At 34.9% G+C, this 21,121-nt stretch overlaps 3 protein-coding genes across 4 annotated transcripts; 2 read left to right on the top strand and 1 right to left on the bottom strand.

Annotated features, from left to right (window-relative positions):
• Positions 1-425: 425 nt before the first annotated feature.
• On the top strand, positions 426-7,159 carry LOC18105341 (chromatin remodeling protein EBS). The gene is made up of 5 exons (XM_006375477.3): positions 426-756; positions 1,010-1,352; positions 1,444-1,512; positions 4,641-4,779; positions 6,527-7,159. The coding sequence occupies exons 1-5, from the start codon at positions 684-686 to the stop codon at positions 6,551-6,553; spliced, it is 651 nt and encodes a 216-aa protein (XP_006375539.2). The 5' UTR covers positions 426-683; the 3' UTR covers positions 6,554-7,159.
• Positions 7,160-11,523: 4,364 nt separating this feature from the next.
• On the top strand, positions 11,524-16,965 carry LOC18105339 (serine/threonine protein phosphatase 2A 59 kDa regulatory subunit B' gamma isoform). The gene is made up of 2 exons (XM_024584499.2): positions 11,524-13,492; positions 16,211-16,965. The coding sequence occupies exons 1-2, from the start codon at positions 12,257-12,259 to the stop codon at positions 16,598-16,600; spliced, it is 1,626 nt and encodes a 541-aa protein (XP_024440267.2). The 5' UTR covers positions 11,524-12,256; the 3' UTR covers positions 16,601-16,965.
• Positions 16,966-17,700: 735 nt separating this feature from the next.
• On the bottom strand, positions 17,701-19,395 carry LOC7462073 (uncharacterized). Of its 2 annotated transcripts, none has more exons than XM_002320442.4 (2): positions 19,259-19,395; positions 17,701-18,341 (listed from the first exon to the last, which is right to left on the bottom strand). In XM_002320442.4, the coding sequence occupies exon 2, from the start codon at positions 18,278-18,280 to the stop codon at positions 17,855-17,857; it is 426 nt and encodes a 141-aa protein (XP_002320478.2). In that variant the 5' UTR covers positions 18,281-18,341; positions 19,259-19,395; the 3' UTR covers positions 17,701-17,854. The 2 variants fall into 2 exon arrangements, with proteins under 2 accessions (XP_002320478.2, XP_024440268.2); XM_024584500.2 differs by having other exon boundaries at positions 19,244-19,379.
• Positions 19,396-21,121: the final 1,726 nt, after the last annotated feature.

The following is a 21,121-nucleotide window of genomic DNA, read 5'->3' as shown; positions in this document are numbered from 1 at the left end:
CATCTCTTTTCTCTTTAAATTTCTCTATTTACTAACACACACAATACAACATTTTATCGGGGCTAGCAACCATGGAGAACCTATATTATGTGGGGATAGTTTGTTTGTTGTAAACGAAGCTGTTGATTGTTACATTTTAGCCTGTTTAAATCATAGTTGAAATGCATGCCATACTCTGCTCAGATACTTTGAAAACTAGAAGCTCTGATTTGTCCATGGCCGTGTAGTAAATTGTTATGAGTGTTGGCATTAGTCTAATCTTGTCAACACGTACAGTATATTCTTAGCATTACAAGAAAATGTACAGGTTCTTGTCACCATCTAGTATTTTATACAGTATCTGTGCTGTATACCACGCCTGCATGTATACTTTTTTCATTAAAAAAATGCATAAAAAAGCTGACGACGGTGATGATGTGTTCTCCACCTTGTTTCACAAACACAATCCACCTCACTCACTCTCTCTTACGCGGTCCCTCTCGCTATATGCTCACTGTCCCCAATTTCTCCCTGCCCCGCCCTAGGGTTTCTTTTCCTTCCACTTCCCTGTCAAACAAACCTTAACCCCTAAGAAAACCCCCCTTAGTCCTTACACTTTTAACCTCTGTTGATTATTTTGCTTTGTGTCTCCAGAAATAGAAGTAAAAATCAGCGCTTGGCTACCAGCTAAAACCAAGCAATTCATGGCCAAAACCAAACCTGGCAAAAAAGACCTTGATTCTTACACTATCAAAGGCACCAACAAAGTTGTTAGACGTAAGCATTTACCTTGTTTAAAAACCATAATTTCTAGCAACAAGCTTCTTCTTGTTGCTATACAATTAAAAATCCATCAATTTCTTGCTTAAAGTTTCCCCTTTTAGACCCTGATTGCCAAAATGTCTCCCTTTTTCCTTTCAATTCTTGAATACCCTATCGTTTTTAACTCTCGTCATTCATTCTTTGCTTCCTTTTTTTTGCTTTTTTTTTTGGCTTCTGAATTTGGGTGGATTCATGCTTGTTATTGCAGCTGGTGATTGTGTGTTGATGCGCCCATCGGATACAGATAAGCTTCCATACGTGGCACGTATAGAGAAAATCGAGGCAGATCATCGAAACAACGTTAAAGTTCGTGTACGGTGGTACTACCGGCCGGAGGAATCCATTGGGGGACGCCGTCAATTCCACGGAGCAAAAGAGTTATTCCTGTCAGACCACTATGATGTGCAAAGTGCACATACAATCGAAGGCAAGTGCACAGTGCACTCCTTCAAGAACTACACTAAGCTTGAAAATGTTGGAGCTGAGGATTACTTTTGTAGGTTCGAATACAAGGCTTCCACTGGTGGTTTCACTCCCGATCGTGTAGCTGTGTGAGTTCCCTTTCTTTGATAAAATTTTGAGTTGATTTTTCTGGGTTTTGAGTGCTGAAATGAATGGCCTTTTGAATTGGTGTCTTTGAAGGTACTGTAAGTGTGAAATGCCATACAATCCGGATGATCTCATGGTGCAATGCGAGGGATGCAAAGATTGGTAACTTCTTGATAATGCACTCATTTCTGTAACTAGGAATCATGCATTGTAACTGCAAGTTTAGTTTGTTTATCTCATCTGATCTCTGAAATTATTGGAGCTGCATCAGTCAGAATCAATGTAGCATGGCGTTGTTCTTCATTTGAATTCATTGCGTAGCTTAATGATTTGAACTTATGATAGCTTTTTCCATTTGTTTCATTCCTCTAGTAGTATCTAATTTTACTGGAACTTCAACAAAAACTGTGATTGGTGAGAGAAATAGGAATTCATTCTAGAGTGTAATAGCCATTTGTCTTTTGCTTTTAAGTTTATGTGGGCTTCTTTCAACTCTGTTTTATGTTGGGCAAACATTTTAACTTCATGAGAGCTTAATAGGGACCAGTAAAGCATATCAAGCAGGCATGAGAAGTAGGTTCTATGAGATTTATCTAGTTTCATCAAGTTGTAAGAGGTCATTTTCTTCTTAATATATCCAGTGATGGCTTCTTTTGGATTTAAGCTAATACCTTGTATCTTGTATAGAAAGTTTACTTCCTATGCAATAATGCTTTTATGGAACTAAAGATACTTTATTTAACACACTGCAGGCTTTATTTAGCCATTCTTAGGCCATAGCTTATTTGTTCTGCACCAACTTCAGCTGCCTGTAACACGTGGGGATAACCATTGAGCTTTCATGTTAGTAGGGTTTTGTTAATCCTCCCTTTTCATTTTCCGCACATCACCATGATCCTTGCATAGTTTATCATCTTGTTATTGTTCGTAATTTGTTTCTGTAAGTCTTCTCCCAATTTGCCCTAAATTGATTAATAGTTGGTAGCATTAAACCCGTGTGTACTTCTCATGCATGCTTACTACTTAAATGGGGCTCTTTGTGTCTGATCCTCATAGTCATATATGTTGAAAAATCTGGGCAGAGGTGAATATCTTAAACATATTTTGATTGAAATACTGTTCTGAAAACACAGATATCTGTTAGTGCTGGACTTTTGTGTGGTTCACATGCTGAGAATGAACTCTTAGGACATCAAATTAGTTAATCTGTCAAGTGGATATCTCATTTATCAGTTTTGTTTTCCTTCAACCTTGAATTTGCTTGGTTTTTGAGTTCTTAATGGTTCAATATGGTAGTTTAAGCATTAAGTATTAACAATTGAAGAAGTGAAAGATGATTAAAGTACAAAAGTATCATTTTAAAAGAATTATTAAGTAATAGTGGAAAGGTCAATACATTTCCTAATTTTGAAGGGTGAAAGATAATATTCCAGTTTACTGCGGTTATTATTCCATTGGTTGTTGAAATTACTCAGTGACTAATTTGCATGCCAAATTTTGCTATAAATTTCATTCTTTCATTTAAGGACCATGTTAGAAATTTAAAGCTAAGATGGGTGAAGGAATTTGAAATTGGCATCAGTTACCGTTGTCCTTTGTACCACAGATGGTACAAATCAAGGTTGTAAGGCTCCTTACAGATAAGGAAAAAGGGGGGTGGGGTGGGGAGGAAAGAAGCCAAAGAACTTATGTGTTATACTCTTGTACTATCAACATCAAATGAAGTATGGGGTTTAGCTGTCTAATGAGAATAGTGAATGGTATTTAACAATTCCTTTTCAAATAGGCAGTAATTAAAGGATGTAGCAGGCAATGTTGAGATGCAATTAGGAAACTGATATTATATAGGAGGTGATTTAAAAATTCGCAAATTGTAGAGTTTGCATCGTAAACATGCTATAATGGGGTTTGAGAGATAGTTTGGACAAGAAGATCCTCATTAGGCATCGATGCAATGTCATTTACTAATGTTATCAATGAAAATCATGAACATCACATTTTGTAGCATCATCAAAAGATGATTGTTGAATAGATTGATTGGATTTTCTTTTTTTGTATTATTTCTCAATTTTGTGTTGGTCAAATCTGGTTGATCTTGTAGATAGCATATGATACAATGAAAAGAATCATTTCTTGGAATAAGAACTTTCTTTGCAATTTTATAGATGTAAGTTTTGCACTTGTAGAGATATTCAATTCCCTTCTTTGCTGTGTATTTGGAAATGACTGAAAAACTGGATTTGATGGTTGAGAACTTATCTAATTGTAAAAAATGGTATAGATTTGAAGGCTGTTATGGAGAGAAAATGAACACCTTGTATTTGTTGTTTGACCAGAAGTGAAGAACTCATACAAAATCAAACCATATACAGAACTTAATCAAATTAAATAAATAATATCTCTAAGAATTCCATCTCATTAAGCATTCTGCATGTCTGCTACGTATAGTGTTAGCCAGATATCTTTCAAAGAGGTTAGAGATGATTCTTCTCTCTTAAATGCTCTTTTCTTGTGTTCCTCCAAGCATATTCCAATGTAGGTACATGATACAACCTTTTCTTTCCTATCCCACCCTCTCCCAACTCCAAGTCAATAGCGTAACCATGACCATGGAAATTTCCATGGCTCATTGTGCGAAGTCCCAAAAGCTTACCCATCCAGTGCAATAATTGATTTACAGTTTAGGGTGTTGTTATCCAGAAAAAAGAATGATTCCATGCTAAGATCATCTCTTCTTTTGAAGATCATTAATAATTGAACTTCTTCCCCAAATAGCCTCCATAGGCAAAAATGGGGAAATAAGAGCTTTGGGAGGAGATATGAACTTCTACAGTGTTAAACAAATTAAATTAGGCATTGGATATGACACACAACAGGATTTGATACTGAAGTTGCCATTTTAGCTGATCTGTATCTAGCTTCATTTTTATTTAGTTCTTTGGTCTTAACGGTATCAACCAGCTTGGTTTTGGTTGTAGGGAGGTTCAATATGCTAATCCTGTGCTATCATATGATGAACACCACTTTCAATTAATGCTATTATCAATGATGTCTAAGCAGGAGCTTATCAAGATAATTTTTATCTGCAGTCATCTCTAAAAGTTCATGAGTTGATTGGTCTGTGAGAAGAGAGAACTATCTATGTTGTTTAGTTGTACGGTTTTTGTTGGTATTCCACTGCTTGTTGGTTTTATAATATTTTATATACTACGCACGATTTATGTTATGTGTGTTTTCTTGTAAATTCAAGGGTTATTGCTTCCTGATCATTTTTAACTAATGTGCTGCAGGTTTCATCCTTCTTGTATGGGTATGACAATTGAAGAAGCCAAAAAATCAGATCACTTTCTGTGCTCCGACTGCTCATCTGATGATGATGCAAAAAGATCTTTGAATGTATTCCCAGTATCACCATCACTTGAGGTTAAGGTAAGAATGTACTCCAGTTGTTTCAATCTCATTAAGGAAACTAAAATCAGTTTAGCTGTGCAGCAACATCTTTTACTGCAATTTATGTGTATCATTATGAATACTACCACTGCTAGGTTTCTTAAGCTGGCGCTATTTAGATATTGACTAATTACCATTATATCTTGAAGATGTAGGATCACCCTTACCTTATTGGCTTGTCGACATGGTGTGAGCTTTCAGAGTCTTTGCCCCCTTTCTCTCATATAAGCTGATACAAATTACATAACTGTCCCTTTAAGGCTACTTTTAAGCTAATTCTTACAATTATGGAAGTCTGTGCCACACGTTTTCATATGTTTTCTTGATAGTGCAATGTTCATTCTATAATATATCACAATTCTCTGCCCTGGGTTTAATTAATTGTGCATGAGAGTTTTTGTGCAATTTTTCTGCCTTCTATTATGTGGGCATAGCTAGTAGTAGTATTTAATGCATGTGCAGTTATTTCTCATATGGTTGGGTATAATAGAAAATAGCTATGAGGCACAATAGTTTGCAGTCAAAATGTTTGGTGCGAGCCCTTCTACAAAAAGCAAAAGCAAAAGCAGGCAGTGTTGCCAAAGAAAAAACTACAAACCCATGGTTTTATTGTTTAGTCTATCATGGGATGGTAGTCACTGTCCATTCGATTGACATGCCTAAAGCTCTTTAAAATTTGATCTTAAAAACTGCCCTTAATGATTTATAAGTACTCATAGACATGCCTGAAGTTCTTCCTCAAATGTTTTCTTGGCCTTAGGCTGCAGTTTACCTTTATTAAAAAGTTAGAAAAAAGATATGGAGAGAGAGAGAGAGACTGTAATGGGTTGAAAATGGATTATGTTAAGTTGGAACTGCCTGCTTGACCATTATTGGTTTCCATTGATGGGGTATGGAATGTTGTATCTTAACCTGGAGGTCTGTCAACCAAACCGATTGTAGTACCATGAGAAAAATGATCTTAACTTCAAGCGTACATCGTTGAATTGCTGTGATTCTATCAGTAACAACCTACAGAAAACTAAAATTTATCTCATAATCAGGCAGCGTTAATTTTCCTAGGATTTTCGTTCTAGTTTTAACAAGGATTCCAGCTGATGCTGCTTGCTGCATAAGTGGGCTGAGTAGACAGAAGCTTTATGAGTTTTATGTTTCATTATCTCCAAGGAAAAGGTAGTCAACAAAAATAATTCATGCCTGATTAATGTTGATAAGAGAATGCTAGTTTAGAGGGAGAGTTGCTGGTGTAACCTGTATGTTTTTTAGCTGCAATAGAATCAGATCTATTAGGATATTTTGAAGTGCTACCTAAAAAGTGGACTATGGATGTTAATAATCAAGGGTATATGGGTTCCTCTGCATTTTTGTGGAATTCTAATTCATGAAAAGAAAGTTTTTTGAAGGAAAAATGATATTCCCTTGTTAAAAATCATAGTTACATGGGATGGGTTATTTCAAGTGATGAAACCATTGCAGAGCTATCACAGTAAAGCTGTCATAACCAATTGATGTGTTAAGGCTGTAAGATGTGACTTCTTAAAGTTCAGGTGAGAAGGAAACGAGGCATCTTGATTAAAAGATATGTGGTCTTACTGAATATCTTTGGTCGTTAGCAATTTGTTTCACTGGTTGTCTTTGCTCGTTCTCACTCATAACCATGCAAACTGGAATCTTCTTTATTATTTTCTACCCTTTCTGATGTAGTTGTCTTTGATTTTTATGCTAGGTGGAGACAAAACGCAGGAAGAGATGACTGAAGTTGCGGTGCATAACAAAGGGTTAGTAAATGTTCTTGCACTAGCTCCACCATCGCTGTCATCCCTGCTGGGTTATGTTATGGAATTGTACAGTGCAGAGAAGATATCGTGCTTGCACAAACAAGAGGCATTTTATTAATTATCATGTTCCAGTGTTTGTATGTGTGAATGGACTTGGGAGATGGTTTTGTGATCATTGATGTCCTTGCGAGTCTCTGCCAAAAAAAAAAAGCAGCCCCATAAGTACCTACCACGACAGTGAAATGAAAATTTAGAGAACTTTTAGATTTTCATGTGATATTCTACAACTGTCATGATAGCAATGTTCTTTGTTCTTTTTTTTTTCTTTTTTTTTAATAAGAAAGGGGATATAAAAGTAGATAAGATCGGAGCTGAGCAAGAGCTTTGATGGAATCTCCTGGTTGAAGCAAATCACAAGAGGGTCTGCCGTTCTTTTTATAGGTTCTGTAGTAGATTCCCTTGTCAAATTTGGAATGATTTGTTTCATATACTTTTGGACTTTATCCTTCCTGATCTGAAAACATTGAGGTGAAATACCAATAGCCTTCAACAAGCAAGAAAAGAGGGGAGAGATTATATATAACCAGCTGGAAAATTTTCATAAACTGTTTATTGAGAAAGCTTACATCTGGGAAGTTGGATTCACCAAAGAAAAGTATGATGCTGTCACCAGAACTTTCTAGAATAGGATACGTAGCAGTAACAGTTTTAACTAAGATAACCTTAACAAAAGAATTTAGATTTACCCATTATATTTATGATCTAGATCATGAATAATTTAATAAAAAACAATTCAAAATAAAGTAATTCAAAATAAAGTATAAAGTATAATTTTTTATTAAACCATTGAAAAAAAATAATAAAAAATAATCTAAATTAATTTAGATAAACTTATTAAACTTGAATATTAAATGTTGGGTAATGAGACTAAGATAATTTTATAAAAACTAATTAAAAATAAATTTCTCAATTTATTTGAATGATGCAATTTTTTTAAAAAAATAATTAAAAATATAAAAAACAATGTGAGTCAACATAGATTAATATGTTAAACTCGTAACCTAGATAATTAAACCAGAATAATCTTATGAAAAACTAATCGAAAAATAATCTAAGTTAATATAAGATAATTTATCAAATTCATGATTTAGATCACAGAGACTCAGACAACCCCATAGTAAACAAGTCAAAATAAATTATGAATCACAATTCTCAATCAATTTAATATTGAAGGATGAAGTTGAAAAAAATCCAATTAAAAAAAAGAGAAAAAAAACTTGATCCGGATCAACTTAGGTCAATCCACTAACCTATGAATCAGGTCATAAAACTGAAATAACCTCATAAAAAACAAACCAAAATAAATTGTAAAGCCTAATTCCCGATCAATAAAAAGTTGAAAGATGAAATTAAAAAAAAAATCAATAAAAAAATAAAAAAACTAGTCAACTAGGTTAACTCGCCAAACATGTGACTCAAGTCATGAGAATGAGATAATCAAATTGAAACAAACTATAAAGTTCAATCCACAACAAACCAAATATTGAAAAAAAAACAAAAAGCTATTATTCATAATGAATAGTGCTATATAAGGTGGTGCGCAATAAAAACATTACCTTTTTAGTGTTGTGTATCTAGATAATTCCGCGTGCTACACTGTGAAAGGATCAAAAAAAAATTTACATGTAAAAAAATAATGTTTAGATTAAAAAAAAAACTTTGACAATGTCATTAAATCCAATTCAACGGATCAAACTTGAAACCTCATAACCATATGTTTTGCCTAGCTCGAGTTTCAAATTAAAAAGCTGCCTAGTTGTGACCCAGTTGACTTGGAGGATTAAAGAAAAGTCAAATGACCGGTAATAACGTGGTTTTGATCTAATCTTTTTTTTAAGATGATATCTTTTCTTAAAAAATATTAAGACGACGACACATTGGATCAACTAAGGTTAATCTACTAAACCCGTGATCCAGGTCATGAACTCCATCGAGTTTAATAACCTTGTTTTTTTTAACTAAAATATATGCTTGCAAAACCTAGCATTAACTCAATATCCTAACTTTTTTTTTTTAAGATCACAATAACCCATAAAAATTAATTTGAAAGATATCATATACTTAATTTTCAATAATTATTTTTTTCTGGAATAATTTTTCATTTAGTAATATGATAAAAAATAAAAACTCAAAAAATCAAGAATTAATCCAATACTGATATGTTATTCAAAGATTATAATAACATATTAAAATCAAATCAAAATAAATTATAAAACTCAACTCATAATAAATATAATTCTCGACACCACTTTTTATTTAACAATAAAATATATCATTTTTTAACGAAGGGGAAACAGTAAACAGTACTGTCACCGGAATCTTTGATACCTCACTCTCACACCATTAATTTTGTTGACTCTTCTCTGCTATAAAATTCTTCCTGAAAATCCAGACATGGAGAAACAGACAGAAACTTAGGAGGCAACTCTTCGATCGGTGGTTTCTCTCCTTTTATTTTCCACGCTCACAATGACTAATGTGGTTGACCAACTCAACCTTTTCAATTAAAGTTTTTGACTGATCGAACCATTAACACGATTATTTTTTAAAATATGTTTTGTTTTAAAATATATTAAAATAATATATTAAAAATTTATTTTTAATATAGTATATTAAAATAATATAAAATAAAATTTGTAATTCCAAAACAAATTTGAGAGACATGATGGTGAGTCAACTGGGCAACTGCAGAACAAGTTGGGTTTGATACAGCGTGTTGATTTTGGAAGGCACTTGATGGGAGTTGACTCGATTTTAAGCTGACTGATGAGAGTTGACTCGATTTTAAGCTGACTTCATTTTGTGTGGTATGTTTAGAAATTAAGGTGGAAGGAACTGGGCAACCGCAGAACAAGTTAGGTTTATCAGCGTGTTGATTTTGAAAGGCACTTGATGACTGATGAGATTTTATCAGCGTGTTGAGAGTTGACTCGATTTTAAGCTGACTGATGAGAGTTGACTCGATTTTAAGCTGACTTCATTTGGTTTGGTACGTTTAGAAATTAAGGTGGAATGAACCAAGTTTCGTAGACAAGCAGTGGAGGTTTTTGTTGGTATAGTTGTAACTAGTAGTTGGTTGTTCGTGCGATGTCAAGGCAATTTTTTTTGAAAATGTTATTAAATCAAATTTCATAAATAAATAAACAGTGGTTCACCGTTTCGGTTTCTTTATAATGGATTAAGCTGGTCAAAATTAACTCCTAATTATTGGGAGTTTGAATGAGAAAAATTAGCTAGTTGGAAACCTATTGAATATCCTGTTCCACAGGTACCTAGGGCCTCTGTGTGTGTGTGTGGGCGTGGCTGTCTGCTATCCTTGTAATCGTAGAAGTGGAAATGCCCTCCTAAAATAAGTTTTCCCATTTCGTTTCTTAGCTCGCCATGCGCAGGAGAGTTTTGCATTAAAAGCACGCCTCAAGGAGTCCCGCCGGTTTGGTCCTTTACTTCTTTAGCCATGAGTGGCGTGAAGTGAATGTAGCTAAATGGCCTCCTCCTCCTCGCTCCCTTTCAGCCGGGGAAAAAAGGAACTCGTATTCACACCTTAGCGGCCTCTAGTTCATGCTCGTCTACCTAACAGTAACAGGGGTCGCCCACTATTTCCAAAGATACAAATATATATACAACTACCTAGGAATTTCAATCTAGCTTATATTCATCACTGTAGGAATTGGGTTCCACGCTCTCTTTCTCATCAATGAAATCCTAACGTATACAAAGAAGTGCGGTTCGTTGGATAAATTCCTACCTCTCTCTATCTATCTCTGAGAAGCTTGGATGGACGGGCCGGAGCTGGAAGACCAGGAAGGGGAAAAGGCTTGGGGCCATTAACAAAGGAAATGAATAGGCAAGGGAAAGAAATGCTGGTTTCATAATTCATTCTCTGGGATCAGAGGGGATCGAAGGGCATCTTCAGCGGCACAACTCTTATTATACAGGTCGCGAATCGTGCATGCTCTTGCCCTCGGAAATTAATGGGACACTTAACGGCTAATTAATGCGCCTCTGCTCTAGCCTTTAAACACCAACCACCCCTTTTAGCTCCGGAGAAGAAGACGGAGGATAGATTCTCGACGGGTAAACCCTTTATTCAGGGTCCTTCCAGCATGCTAGGAAGACGTCCATAGGGGAGAACCAACCCCCCTTGTGTAGCTTATTCGCTCCTTAAACAACAAGCCGTGAAGTGTTTAACAAAAATATTATTGGATTATTTATAAGTTTGTGCTATTATATTCTACTTATATAAGTAAAGAGACTTTATATATTGAATATTACACCTTTATCTTCATATTAGAAACTCTAATAAAAAAGAACTTTTATAAAAAATAATTTTAATTTTATAAACAATAAAATCAAAATAAAAAATAATATCAAACTATCAAAAATTTGATGTAATTTTTTAAACTAGTAATCACAAGTCAGGTTGTTTTGAAACACAAAAATAAACTGACTTATGATTATTAGTTTAAGAAAAACGTTTTAAAAAATATATTTTTTATTTTTATCATTGTTTAAATTTTTTTTTATTTTTAGTTTAAATTATTTTGATATATTAATATAAAAAATTTAAAATATTATTTTAATATATTTTTAAATATAAAATATTAAAAAATAACTAGAAAATAAGACGAAAAAAGAAATGTCAACTGCGGGTCATGCAAGTAAAACCAGAAGGAAAGATTCAATAATCCCCATTAAGCGACCAAGACAACCCAAAAATAAATAAATAAATAAATATCTGAAGTATTTTTATGTGATGGCTTGATGGGAGGAGAAATTAGTCAATTAAGCAAGTCAACCCAATCCACAGAGCCCCCGTTGCTCACCTATACAAAATATGTGATGATACTGGGTCCATTTGCATCATAATCACTGGTCATAAAAATTAAATCCACCAAGAATAAATAATTAAATAAAAAAAAACGTAGAGGAGGAACTAATGGTAATTTGAACTAATCTTTTTGCCCTGACAAGAAAACCAAATACCAACCTGTTTTCAGACCTGGGTTTCGATTTCCTATGTTTTTGTTTTTGTTTTTGTTTTTGTTTTTGTGCTCTCTCAATTCTTCCTTCTCCTAAACTTTGCACACAAAGCAAGAAACAGAGAGAGAGAGATATAGAGAGAGTCTCATCTGGCTATTTCTGTAAAATGCAACTACCATTTTCCTTTTGTTTTTTTGTCTCTTATGGATTTTTAATTTGACTTTTATTTTTGATAACCTTGTTCATGTTGTCCCCCCCACCCCCTCTCTCTGAAATCAAGTTGTGGGTTTTATCAATCTCAGATCAAATTTCTAGGGTTTTCTCGGATCTCTCTGTTCATGTCATCAATGTAAGTAATTCCCTCCTCCGTATACGAAATTATGCAATTCCTCAAGTGGGTTTTTTTTTCTTGCTTTGTTGAAGAATCCTGAGGTAGGAGTTTGGATTTTAAGAGCCTTACATGCGCAGCCTCGGTTGATTTTTCTTTTTTTAATTTACTAATTTGACTAGGCTTCTGTTGCCTAGCTGTGAAAAATGTATTGGATTTGAGGTGTTTAAAAGGTGGAGACTTTGGATTTTTTTGGGTGGGAATAGATTAGGATTAGTGTTGGGGTTTGGGTTTTGGCTTAGCAGCAGAAATGATCAAACAAATACTGGGTAAGCTACCTCGAAAACCCTCAAGATCATCGAGTAACGACTCAAACAATGATGGTGGACTCAATGCCCACTCGTCTTTGAACTCATCCCATGGAGCGAATTCCATTAACAACTCAAAGCCCTCTTCCAATTCATCCAAAACTTCGAATCCGAGTTTGGGCGCTTCACGCTTGAACAATGGGATCCTGGCACCGAATAGCAAGATGAATCAAGGGAAAAAGTCAGCTCCCCAATTGGGTCCTGTGATGACTTCTGGGGTTTATGAGGCATTGCCTAGCTTTCGTGATGTTCCTAATTCAGAGAAGCCGAATCTCTTTATTAAGAAGGTGAACATGTGTTGCGTTGTGTTTGATTTTAGTGATCCCTCTAAGAATCTAAAAGAGAAGGACATTAAGAGGCAGACTTTGCTTGAGCTTGTTGATTATATTTCAACTGTGACTTCAAAGTTCAATGAGATGGCAATGCAAGAAATTACAAAGATGGTGGCAGCCAATTTGTTCAGAACACTTCCATCTGCAAACTATGATAACAAGATTCTAGAAATGTTTGATCCCGAAGATGAAGAGCCAGCTATGGAGCCGGCTTGGCCTCATCTTCAGATTGTTTATGAGTTTCTGCTTAGATTTGTGGCTTCATCAGAAACTGATGCCAAGCTTGCCAAGAGATACATTGACCATTCATTTGTGCTGAGACTGCTGGACTTATTTGATTCTGAGGACCAAAGAGAGAGGGAGTATTTGAAGACGATACTCCACCGCATTTATGGGAAGTTCATGGTACATCGACCATTCATTAGGAAGGCTATCAACAATATCTTTTACAGATTCATTTTCGAGACAGAGAGGCATAATGGGATTGCAGAAATGCTTGAGATATTGGGAAGCATTATTAATGGGTTTGCTCTGCCATTGAAGGAAGAGCACAAGCTTTTTCTTGTCCGTGCCTTAATTCCACTTCACAAGCCCAAGTGTGTATCGATGTATCATCAACAACTGTCATACTGTATCACTCAATTCGTGGAGAAAGATTTCAAGCTGGCTGATACTGTAATTCGAGGTCTCTTAAAGTATTGGCCCATAACTAATAGTTCCAAGGAAGTTATGTTTCTTGGTGAGTTGGAGGAGGTCTTAGAGGCTACTCAGGCAGCAGAATTTCAGCGGTGCATGGTTCCTTTATTCCATCAAATTGGACGCTGCCTCAACAGCTCACATTTTCAGGTACTGGATTCAGAATAATTATTTATGAGTTTTTGGTGGTTGATAAAAGGTTAATCATTTTTTAGCTTTTACTGCTTTGTTGTTTCTGCTGCTTTGTAATTGCATTTATCATCTCACCATTGACATTGTATTTGTACCATTTTGATGCAACATATAGCGAAGATAAAATTAGGGTTCTCAAGCTTTAAGGTTATAGACCTACTCTAGAGAAATCTATAGAGAAAATTCTCTGTTATTTTTATTAAATCTGAATAATAGTATGAATCTTTAAAAATAAACTAGACATCCTCTATTTATAATAGTTCTAATCTTTTATAGAAAAGGATTCCTAATTAGAACTTTCATAACTAATAGAATCCATCTAGTATTAGGATTTTTAAATAGTAAAATGCTAATTAAATTACAATTCCTAAACTATGTAGGAAACAAATAATTAAAATCCAAAATTAACTAGGAAAAGAATTAAAATATAAAAACAGAAACTTCAGGCTTCATATCAGATGGTTCCGGGTTTCTTCATGGATTTTTTTTGCAGGCTTAACCTTGTCAATCTGGTCCATAAACTCTTGGGGGATAATTGTTCACATTTAATTACTGATCATTCTTTCCGGCACTTTAGTTTCACTACAACTGAAACTTTTTTTTTTTTTTTGCCATCTTACGTTAGGTGAACTTTAATTGTTTTCATGAGGATATTTGAATTCCAAATTGGATAGTTGCAAATTTAGTTTATCACTTATTTATTTGCACTATCTTTTTACTTGTGCATACAAGGGATTTGAGCTTTTCTGAATTTATGTGCTTACTGGGTTGCTGTCATTTTTCTGCTCTGAATTATTGAAGTTGGGTTTATGGTATTGATGATGAGAGGTGTGGACATCTGCCTTGGCTTCAACAACTAAATGCAATTTTATTGATTATGTCGTGTGTTCATGGATTTTCCGTGTAATAGGATTCTTTAAATCGTGCAAATAATATGCAAACATAAAGGGATCTGGTCAGAATTTGCATTTTTTTTCATGTCATTTGTCAGAGGTTTTTTTTATCATGCATCTTCGAAGATATATATCCACTACTCATGTAACTATGGATTCAATACCATTAAGAACCTTTTAATATGCTCTTTTAAGACTTTGTCATTGACCTATTTAATGTTCTATTTGATATTAAAATCAAGAAGGCTGAGTAAAGTGCTATGATTTTTCTCCCTGAGATAAAAAGAGGGGGGGGGGGGGGGGGGGGGGGCAACTCCATGGGAAGTATATAAGATAACCCCCTGAGATAAAATCAAAGAGAAGCCTAACATACCATTATAAAGCTACTTGAGAAGTCTGAAGATACTTTCCATGAAAATGAAAAAAAAACATAGTTAGTATGAAGGAAACACCCATCTGTACTAGGACCTTACAACTGGAGTTGATGTATTTATGATGGGAGTTCTACTCCATAAGGGTGAGATTTTGTTCACACACACTTAGTCAATGAAATGAACACAATAGCTCTCCACTCATCATCTTTGTGAAGTGTCCCTGCAGTCCCTCGCCATGACTTAGAAGCATAAGGCATAATATTAATATTTGATTATTTAGGAATTTAACTACAAAATAATAATCACTAATATTTCTAAATAATACTAAATATCTTTGATGATCATACAACATTAAAATTTAAATGAAATATTAATTTTGATTGTTGCTTTTCTTTATCCCCAACCAGATGCTCTATCAGCTCCTCACATATCTTTCAGACATCACCACTCAAGAGTACTGTGTTTCCTATTGATTGTGCTATCAACATAAGTCTTCCCGATAGCAGCAGTCCAAGTAAAAAAAGCTAGCTTAGAGGGTGCACCTGTCTTCTAGATGCTTTTGTGTGGAACCACCCACATGGCCTAGTAAAATTCTTTCACCTCTCTTTTTTCTTATCAGAACCCCACAATTACAAGGTCATCTTATGAACACTAAGAGATACTTTTGACACTTTAGTGAGAGGCCAAAATTATTTTAAACAAGCTACAAGCAAGTCATTTCTATCATCTGCGTTGTCATTATGATCACAGCCATGTGTTGTGTCCACGGTGATTTTATGTTTCCAGGTGGGACAATAGTTGGAGGTAAAGCCATTGGACTTCTTGTTCTGAAAATAAGTCGAATGTCTAGATGCTGAAAGCTCAGCATTTGTATGGTAATGGAGGATGTAAAGAGTGTTTTATGCTGTGAATATTTTTACCTGTAGCTTTATTTTAGGATTCAGCTGCTGCTTTCTGGTTTCTTTGGAAGTGCATGCTACTCGTAGTTTTGATATGATTACTCTTTGGTCAAGGTAACAATTGTTTGACAGACTATGATTACTCTTTGGTCAAGGTAACAATTGTTTGACAGATCAAGAGAGTGCATGTATTCGTTAATGTTTAAGCTGAATAAGCATGCTTTTCAGTTTTCAATCTGCACATATGTGGATTAAAAGGAGGCTTAATACCAAGAACATGAAGGATGTTGGAGACTGCATATGTGTGCAGTGAGCTGCACATCCATGGCAGTGGATATTTTCACTTCAGAGCTTATACTGTCTTGGTGAAAGCTATATTGCTTGATAGAATCAAATGGATTTGCATATTATCTACCCTTCTATTTAACCAAATATCCGCTCCATCTGAAGGATTTGGATTTGGACTTCAGGTTGTTCATATGGATGATCTTAATCTGGTTGTTTTGGCAGGTTGCAGAACGTGCATTGTTTTTGTGGAACAATGATCACATAAGAAATTTGATCACGCAGAATCGCAGAGTGATACTGCCTATAATCTTCCCAGCTTTGGAGAGAAACACAAGGGGGCATTGGAACCAAGCTGTTCAGAGTTTGACCCTGAATGTCAGGAAGATATTCTCAGATGCTGATCAAGAACTTTTTGATGAGTGCTTGGTCAAATTCGAAGAAGATGAAGTGAAGCAGATGGAGACACGGGAGAAAAGAGAATTAACTTGGAAGCGGTTGGAAGATTTGGCAACCTCCAAGGCTGTAAGCAATGAGGCTGTGCTTGTCCCAAGTTCTGTCTCGTCTATTGCCATTGCCACTGGAACAAGTCCTCGGACCACTGCAGGTGGTTGAGAGCCTTGACTAGTGTAAATTATGAGCTTACCCTCATGAAGGAATATAAGGTGAGACCTGCGATGTAGGAATTGTTCAGCCTCACTTCCCATAGTTCTCTCATTAGTCCATACCCGAACAATGCGGAAAGTGAATGTTCGGTTTTGAGACACTGAGGTTACTCACCTTTTCGGTTCTATGCTTGCTCCGTTTTCTTCTTTTCATCCATGAAAATGTAATTGTGTGTAATATAAAGGATTTGATTCATAGAGGTAGCGCTTCTTTGGATTTCCTACCTGATAAAATTTATTTGCTGTAATGATGCAAAGAAGATTGTTCCTTCTATGCTTCGACTTTGATGACTTAAAATTATTAGTTCTTTTAAACTGCTACTTCTCAAGCCAAAATATCGCCACAATCTTCCTTAAATGGCTCACCGTTTGCCATTTTGGGCCCTTAGCACGATCATCGTGTTGACACTTTTGACGGGCGTTCACAAACATGCAAGTCTCTGGGAAATGGCAAAATTTATTGCTAGGAATATTTTGCCTGTGCTCTTCAACTGAGAGTACTCTGTCATGTAGTTCTAGCATTGAGAATGATTCTCAGACTTGGCTTAGAGGACAACATACAAACAATTTCAAGATAGCATCAATGCTTGACAAGCTTTTGTTTATAGGGTGTATCCTAAAGTTCTGAATGAACAAGTTGAAATTACTTTGCTATGGTCATCGTGATAGTGGTAATTTATGAACTAATTCTTGCTTGAACGATTTATAGTAAAGATCACGGCAGTTCATGGTGGCTATCAATTAGATTCTAGTGGTGGTTTTTACACCAGCGCAGCTAACCAGGTACCTGGCCTATGTATCTGTTTAGCATAAAGCGCACAATTTTATTTTCTGAAAGCTCATACTTTCGTTGTTACTTGCACCAGCAGTTGGAAACAGTACCAACACCACCACATTCCATTTATGATTTAAATCAAAACGCATTGATCCAATTTGAAAGTGGTTCATGATAATAAATTCAGGATTTCTAAATCCTTGTGGCAGAATCCATTGACAACCACAGTTGCAGCAAATCAGTACATAATATCCAGACATGCATTAGGGAGTCTATAACTGAAAAATCATGAGATGATATTTTGATCATTTTACATTAGCGTTCCAAATGGCAGATGTTGAGTTCATATTTCTATTCTAAAATGGATGCCTTTGAAGCCAACACAAAGAAACAAGCATTGCATTCCTCAATGAAGTACACAGAAAAGGATTAGTGGTCATCACCATAAGCTCGGAAACTATATCGCTCTTGGTATGGAGCATTGAAAAAGAGGTCAGCCTCAAACCACTTTGGGTAGCGAACAAGGTCTCCTGCAACAAATCGCATGTATTTTTTGCTCCCTTCAGGAACTACCCTCACCTCTCCTTCCTCAATGTAAACTAACTGGTCCACCTGCCAGTCCCAGGGCAATTTGCACTTGTCAGTCTTCCACACTGACCATTTTGAAACCCCAAGCTCTGCCAGTCTATCTCGTGACACTTTCCTTTCCACCCTTACGTTGTACAACTCCTCAAGAGGCTTCTCGATGTGCATCGCCTTTATACCTTGACATTGCCGAATAGTATTTTTCAAGATTTTACAATCTCTGCTGCTTCTGTTGACAGAGAAGGTTGGGGATATGATCACGCTTGCCATAGCTACATACAGTTTCTAGCCTTTCTCGTCTGCTCAAGCTAGCTAAAGTTGTGTCGAATGACTAACACACGTTCAAAACATATAAATTAGCAAAGCAAAGTGACAAGTAATTCAAAACGCTCGCAAAATCATCTTTTACAGAGAATATTCATGTGTATTCCCCGTGTTCCAACCATCACAATAAAAGTAAACCGTTGTACAAAAATACAAGTTCCCCAAGATAAAGCAAACATAAAATACATAACTGTTTTTTAAACTACAATAACCAGGCCTGCTGGAATTATTTCAAGCACAAATTCATTTAGGCTAAGCAGATAGGTATCATCCATCCCTCATGCCATTCTTTCCTGGCATAAGTAACTAATGCATTCAGTTCAAGTTTTACACACCTTGTATCACCGATTCTTCTTATTTCCTGAATTTTGTTTCTATTTCTATATGCCTTTCATCTTCGGCAAAGATTGTTGCTTCATTAGCTTTGGATCATAAATAAAACCTAAACTTTAGCCTCATTCCTCGTGGACTCTAGATGGGGAACTTGTAGCGACTTCTACTAGATTTTTAACACAGCAAAAATTTCACATTTCGCATATAACTGGCAGGCTAAATCTTCATTTAAGTTTGTAGCTACGTAGACTTTAGTTTCAGGCGTAGAACAAATACAAATAGGGAAAGCAAGAAGTTTAATTTCACAAAGCTAACCAAAACAACGAAAAAACGATAGCATATACATGAAATGTACCAACAACAATAACCTAAACTCTCGATAATTTTTTAACGCCCAGTAAAGCAAAAAACTTCATTCATTTCAAGATTTCATCAAAAGATGCAGAGCTCCAAATATTTTATTTCATTTTCACAAACCAAACAGAAAGCAGATAGAAAAGAGAGAAGTAAAATCACTGATACCCAACATTTGATAATCACAAACACAATACCGAGAATAGATGGAACAAATCATACTTTGAGAGGTCTCACCTGATAATTATGGAAAGGAAAGTTTGCAGAGCCAAAGAAGGAAGAAGGGGGAAAGTTGGAGTCTTTCCTAAAACCTGATAAAGTTGAGAGGTTTATCTTCTATCTGGTCGGTAGGGTCACATGTAGGTGAACTTGTAAATGTCACCCGTTAGTCAAGGTTTACTGGGTACCGGGTCTCTCGGTTACAACTGTTACTTCCGCTTCTATTACATAATATTTAGACATCTTCGGTGTTACGGTCAAACTATTTATATTTTTTAATTTTTGAATTTAAAAAAAATTTAATTTTTTTAATTTTAAATAGTTTATTCACCTGTGCTCCATCACTGATCAATATTACTTTTTAAAAAAATATAAAATTATATTAAAAGTATAATTAAATCTAACCAAACAAGTTAATTTTAAAATCTTCACTCAATTCTTTACTAGAACGAAGTGCATTGGGTTTTACAGTCACACCAGATCCAAGTATCTTGGATCTGACATGACCCAAGTGTTTAGGTTTGACAGTCATATCAAACCTATGCGTTTTTTTTTTAATATAGGAATTCACTTATAATTTTTCTAGAAATATATTTATTTTGTATTTTTATCTTTATTTTTTTAATCAAATATATTTTTATCTTTTTTATATATTTTTTTTTCTATTTTAAAACATTAATCATACGTATTCCTAGAATTCACTTAATTTTTTTTATTAATCTCTAATTTTATTTAAGAAATCATCTATAAAATTACATAAATTAAGATAGTTAAAAGGACAATAAGTATTTTACATTTACAGTATTTTCTTTTCCTATAACATAATGTATCAATTCAAATTTTTTTTCTTATGATCATATATTTCAAATTTTTGTATATACTAATAGTTATAATGTAGAATAAACTCTCATTGTAACAAACTTTGACAATTAGATCATGCAATAACATTTCAAATTTAAAAAAGCATGAACGCTTTAAAAAACTGTCCAATACTTGAATGAAAATATAAAATTAATATTTTCATCTAAAATGCATACAAAAAAGGGAAATTTATTTTCGAAGACTTGAAATAAATCATTTAGAACTCAACATTGTTTTTCTATTCTTTTCTATTTGAATATAACAAATTTATAAAATAAGTTACATAAATAAAAAGAAGTTTGTAGTTAAGTTCTACTGCATATGAATGAAAAATTCTGCTTGAATGAGGTAATGTTTTTTTTTTTTTTGCAGTCCAATCATGCTTTTGAAAATTTTTAATTTTTTTGAATAAGGTGTTTAGGTTTGACATGGTTGCTAGGCCCAGGCGCGCGGGTCTGACAGATCTAGGCGCATGAGGTCTTGCAAACCATACCAGACTCAAGGTGCGTGGGTCTGACAAATCATGCCAGATTCAAGCGTTTTGGGTCTCGCAACCATGCTAGACCCAAGGTGTTTGGATATGGCAAACATGTCTGATTTGACAAATAACAAACAAAGAGGACAATTGTGTACTTTAGTTGTAAGGAGAGAGAAAAGAAAGAAAAAACACAAACAATTAATCACCGCGGGCAATCCAATTATTATTTGTCTACACGTATCACATCATGTGGAAGAGGGCAAGATTGCGCATCCAGTTAGATGACGAATGACAAGATTTGGCCACCGGGAAGCGCCATACGCATCTCCTTAATGGTGCAAGCACTGCTCACTCGCTGGGGCGTGAGGAACACTAGCCCGCAACTTTTTGATTAATAAATAACAAATACATTGTAAAAATACTAAAACGCCTCTCATGATCCTCTTAATTACACAAAATACCTATGTAAAAAATACCAAAATACCCCCCAAAATAAAGCTTCTTTTTTTTTTTGTTTTTTTTAGGCTAAAAATATTATTTAA

The sequence above is a fragment of the Populus trichocarpa genome, chromosome 14, assembly GCF_000002775.5.
Source record: "Populus trichocarpa isolate Nisqually-1 chromosome 14, P.trichocarpa_v4.1, whole genome shotgun sequence".
Classification (NCBI taxonomy): domain Eukaryota; kingdom Viridiplantae; phylum Streptophyta; class Magnoliopsida; order Malpighiales; family Salicaceae; genus Populus; species Populus trichocarpa.
Note: the sequence above shows the minus strand (reverse complement) of the source record. Positions and strands in the feature narration are given on the sequence as shown.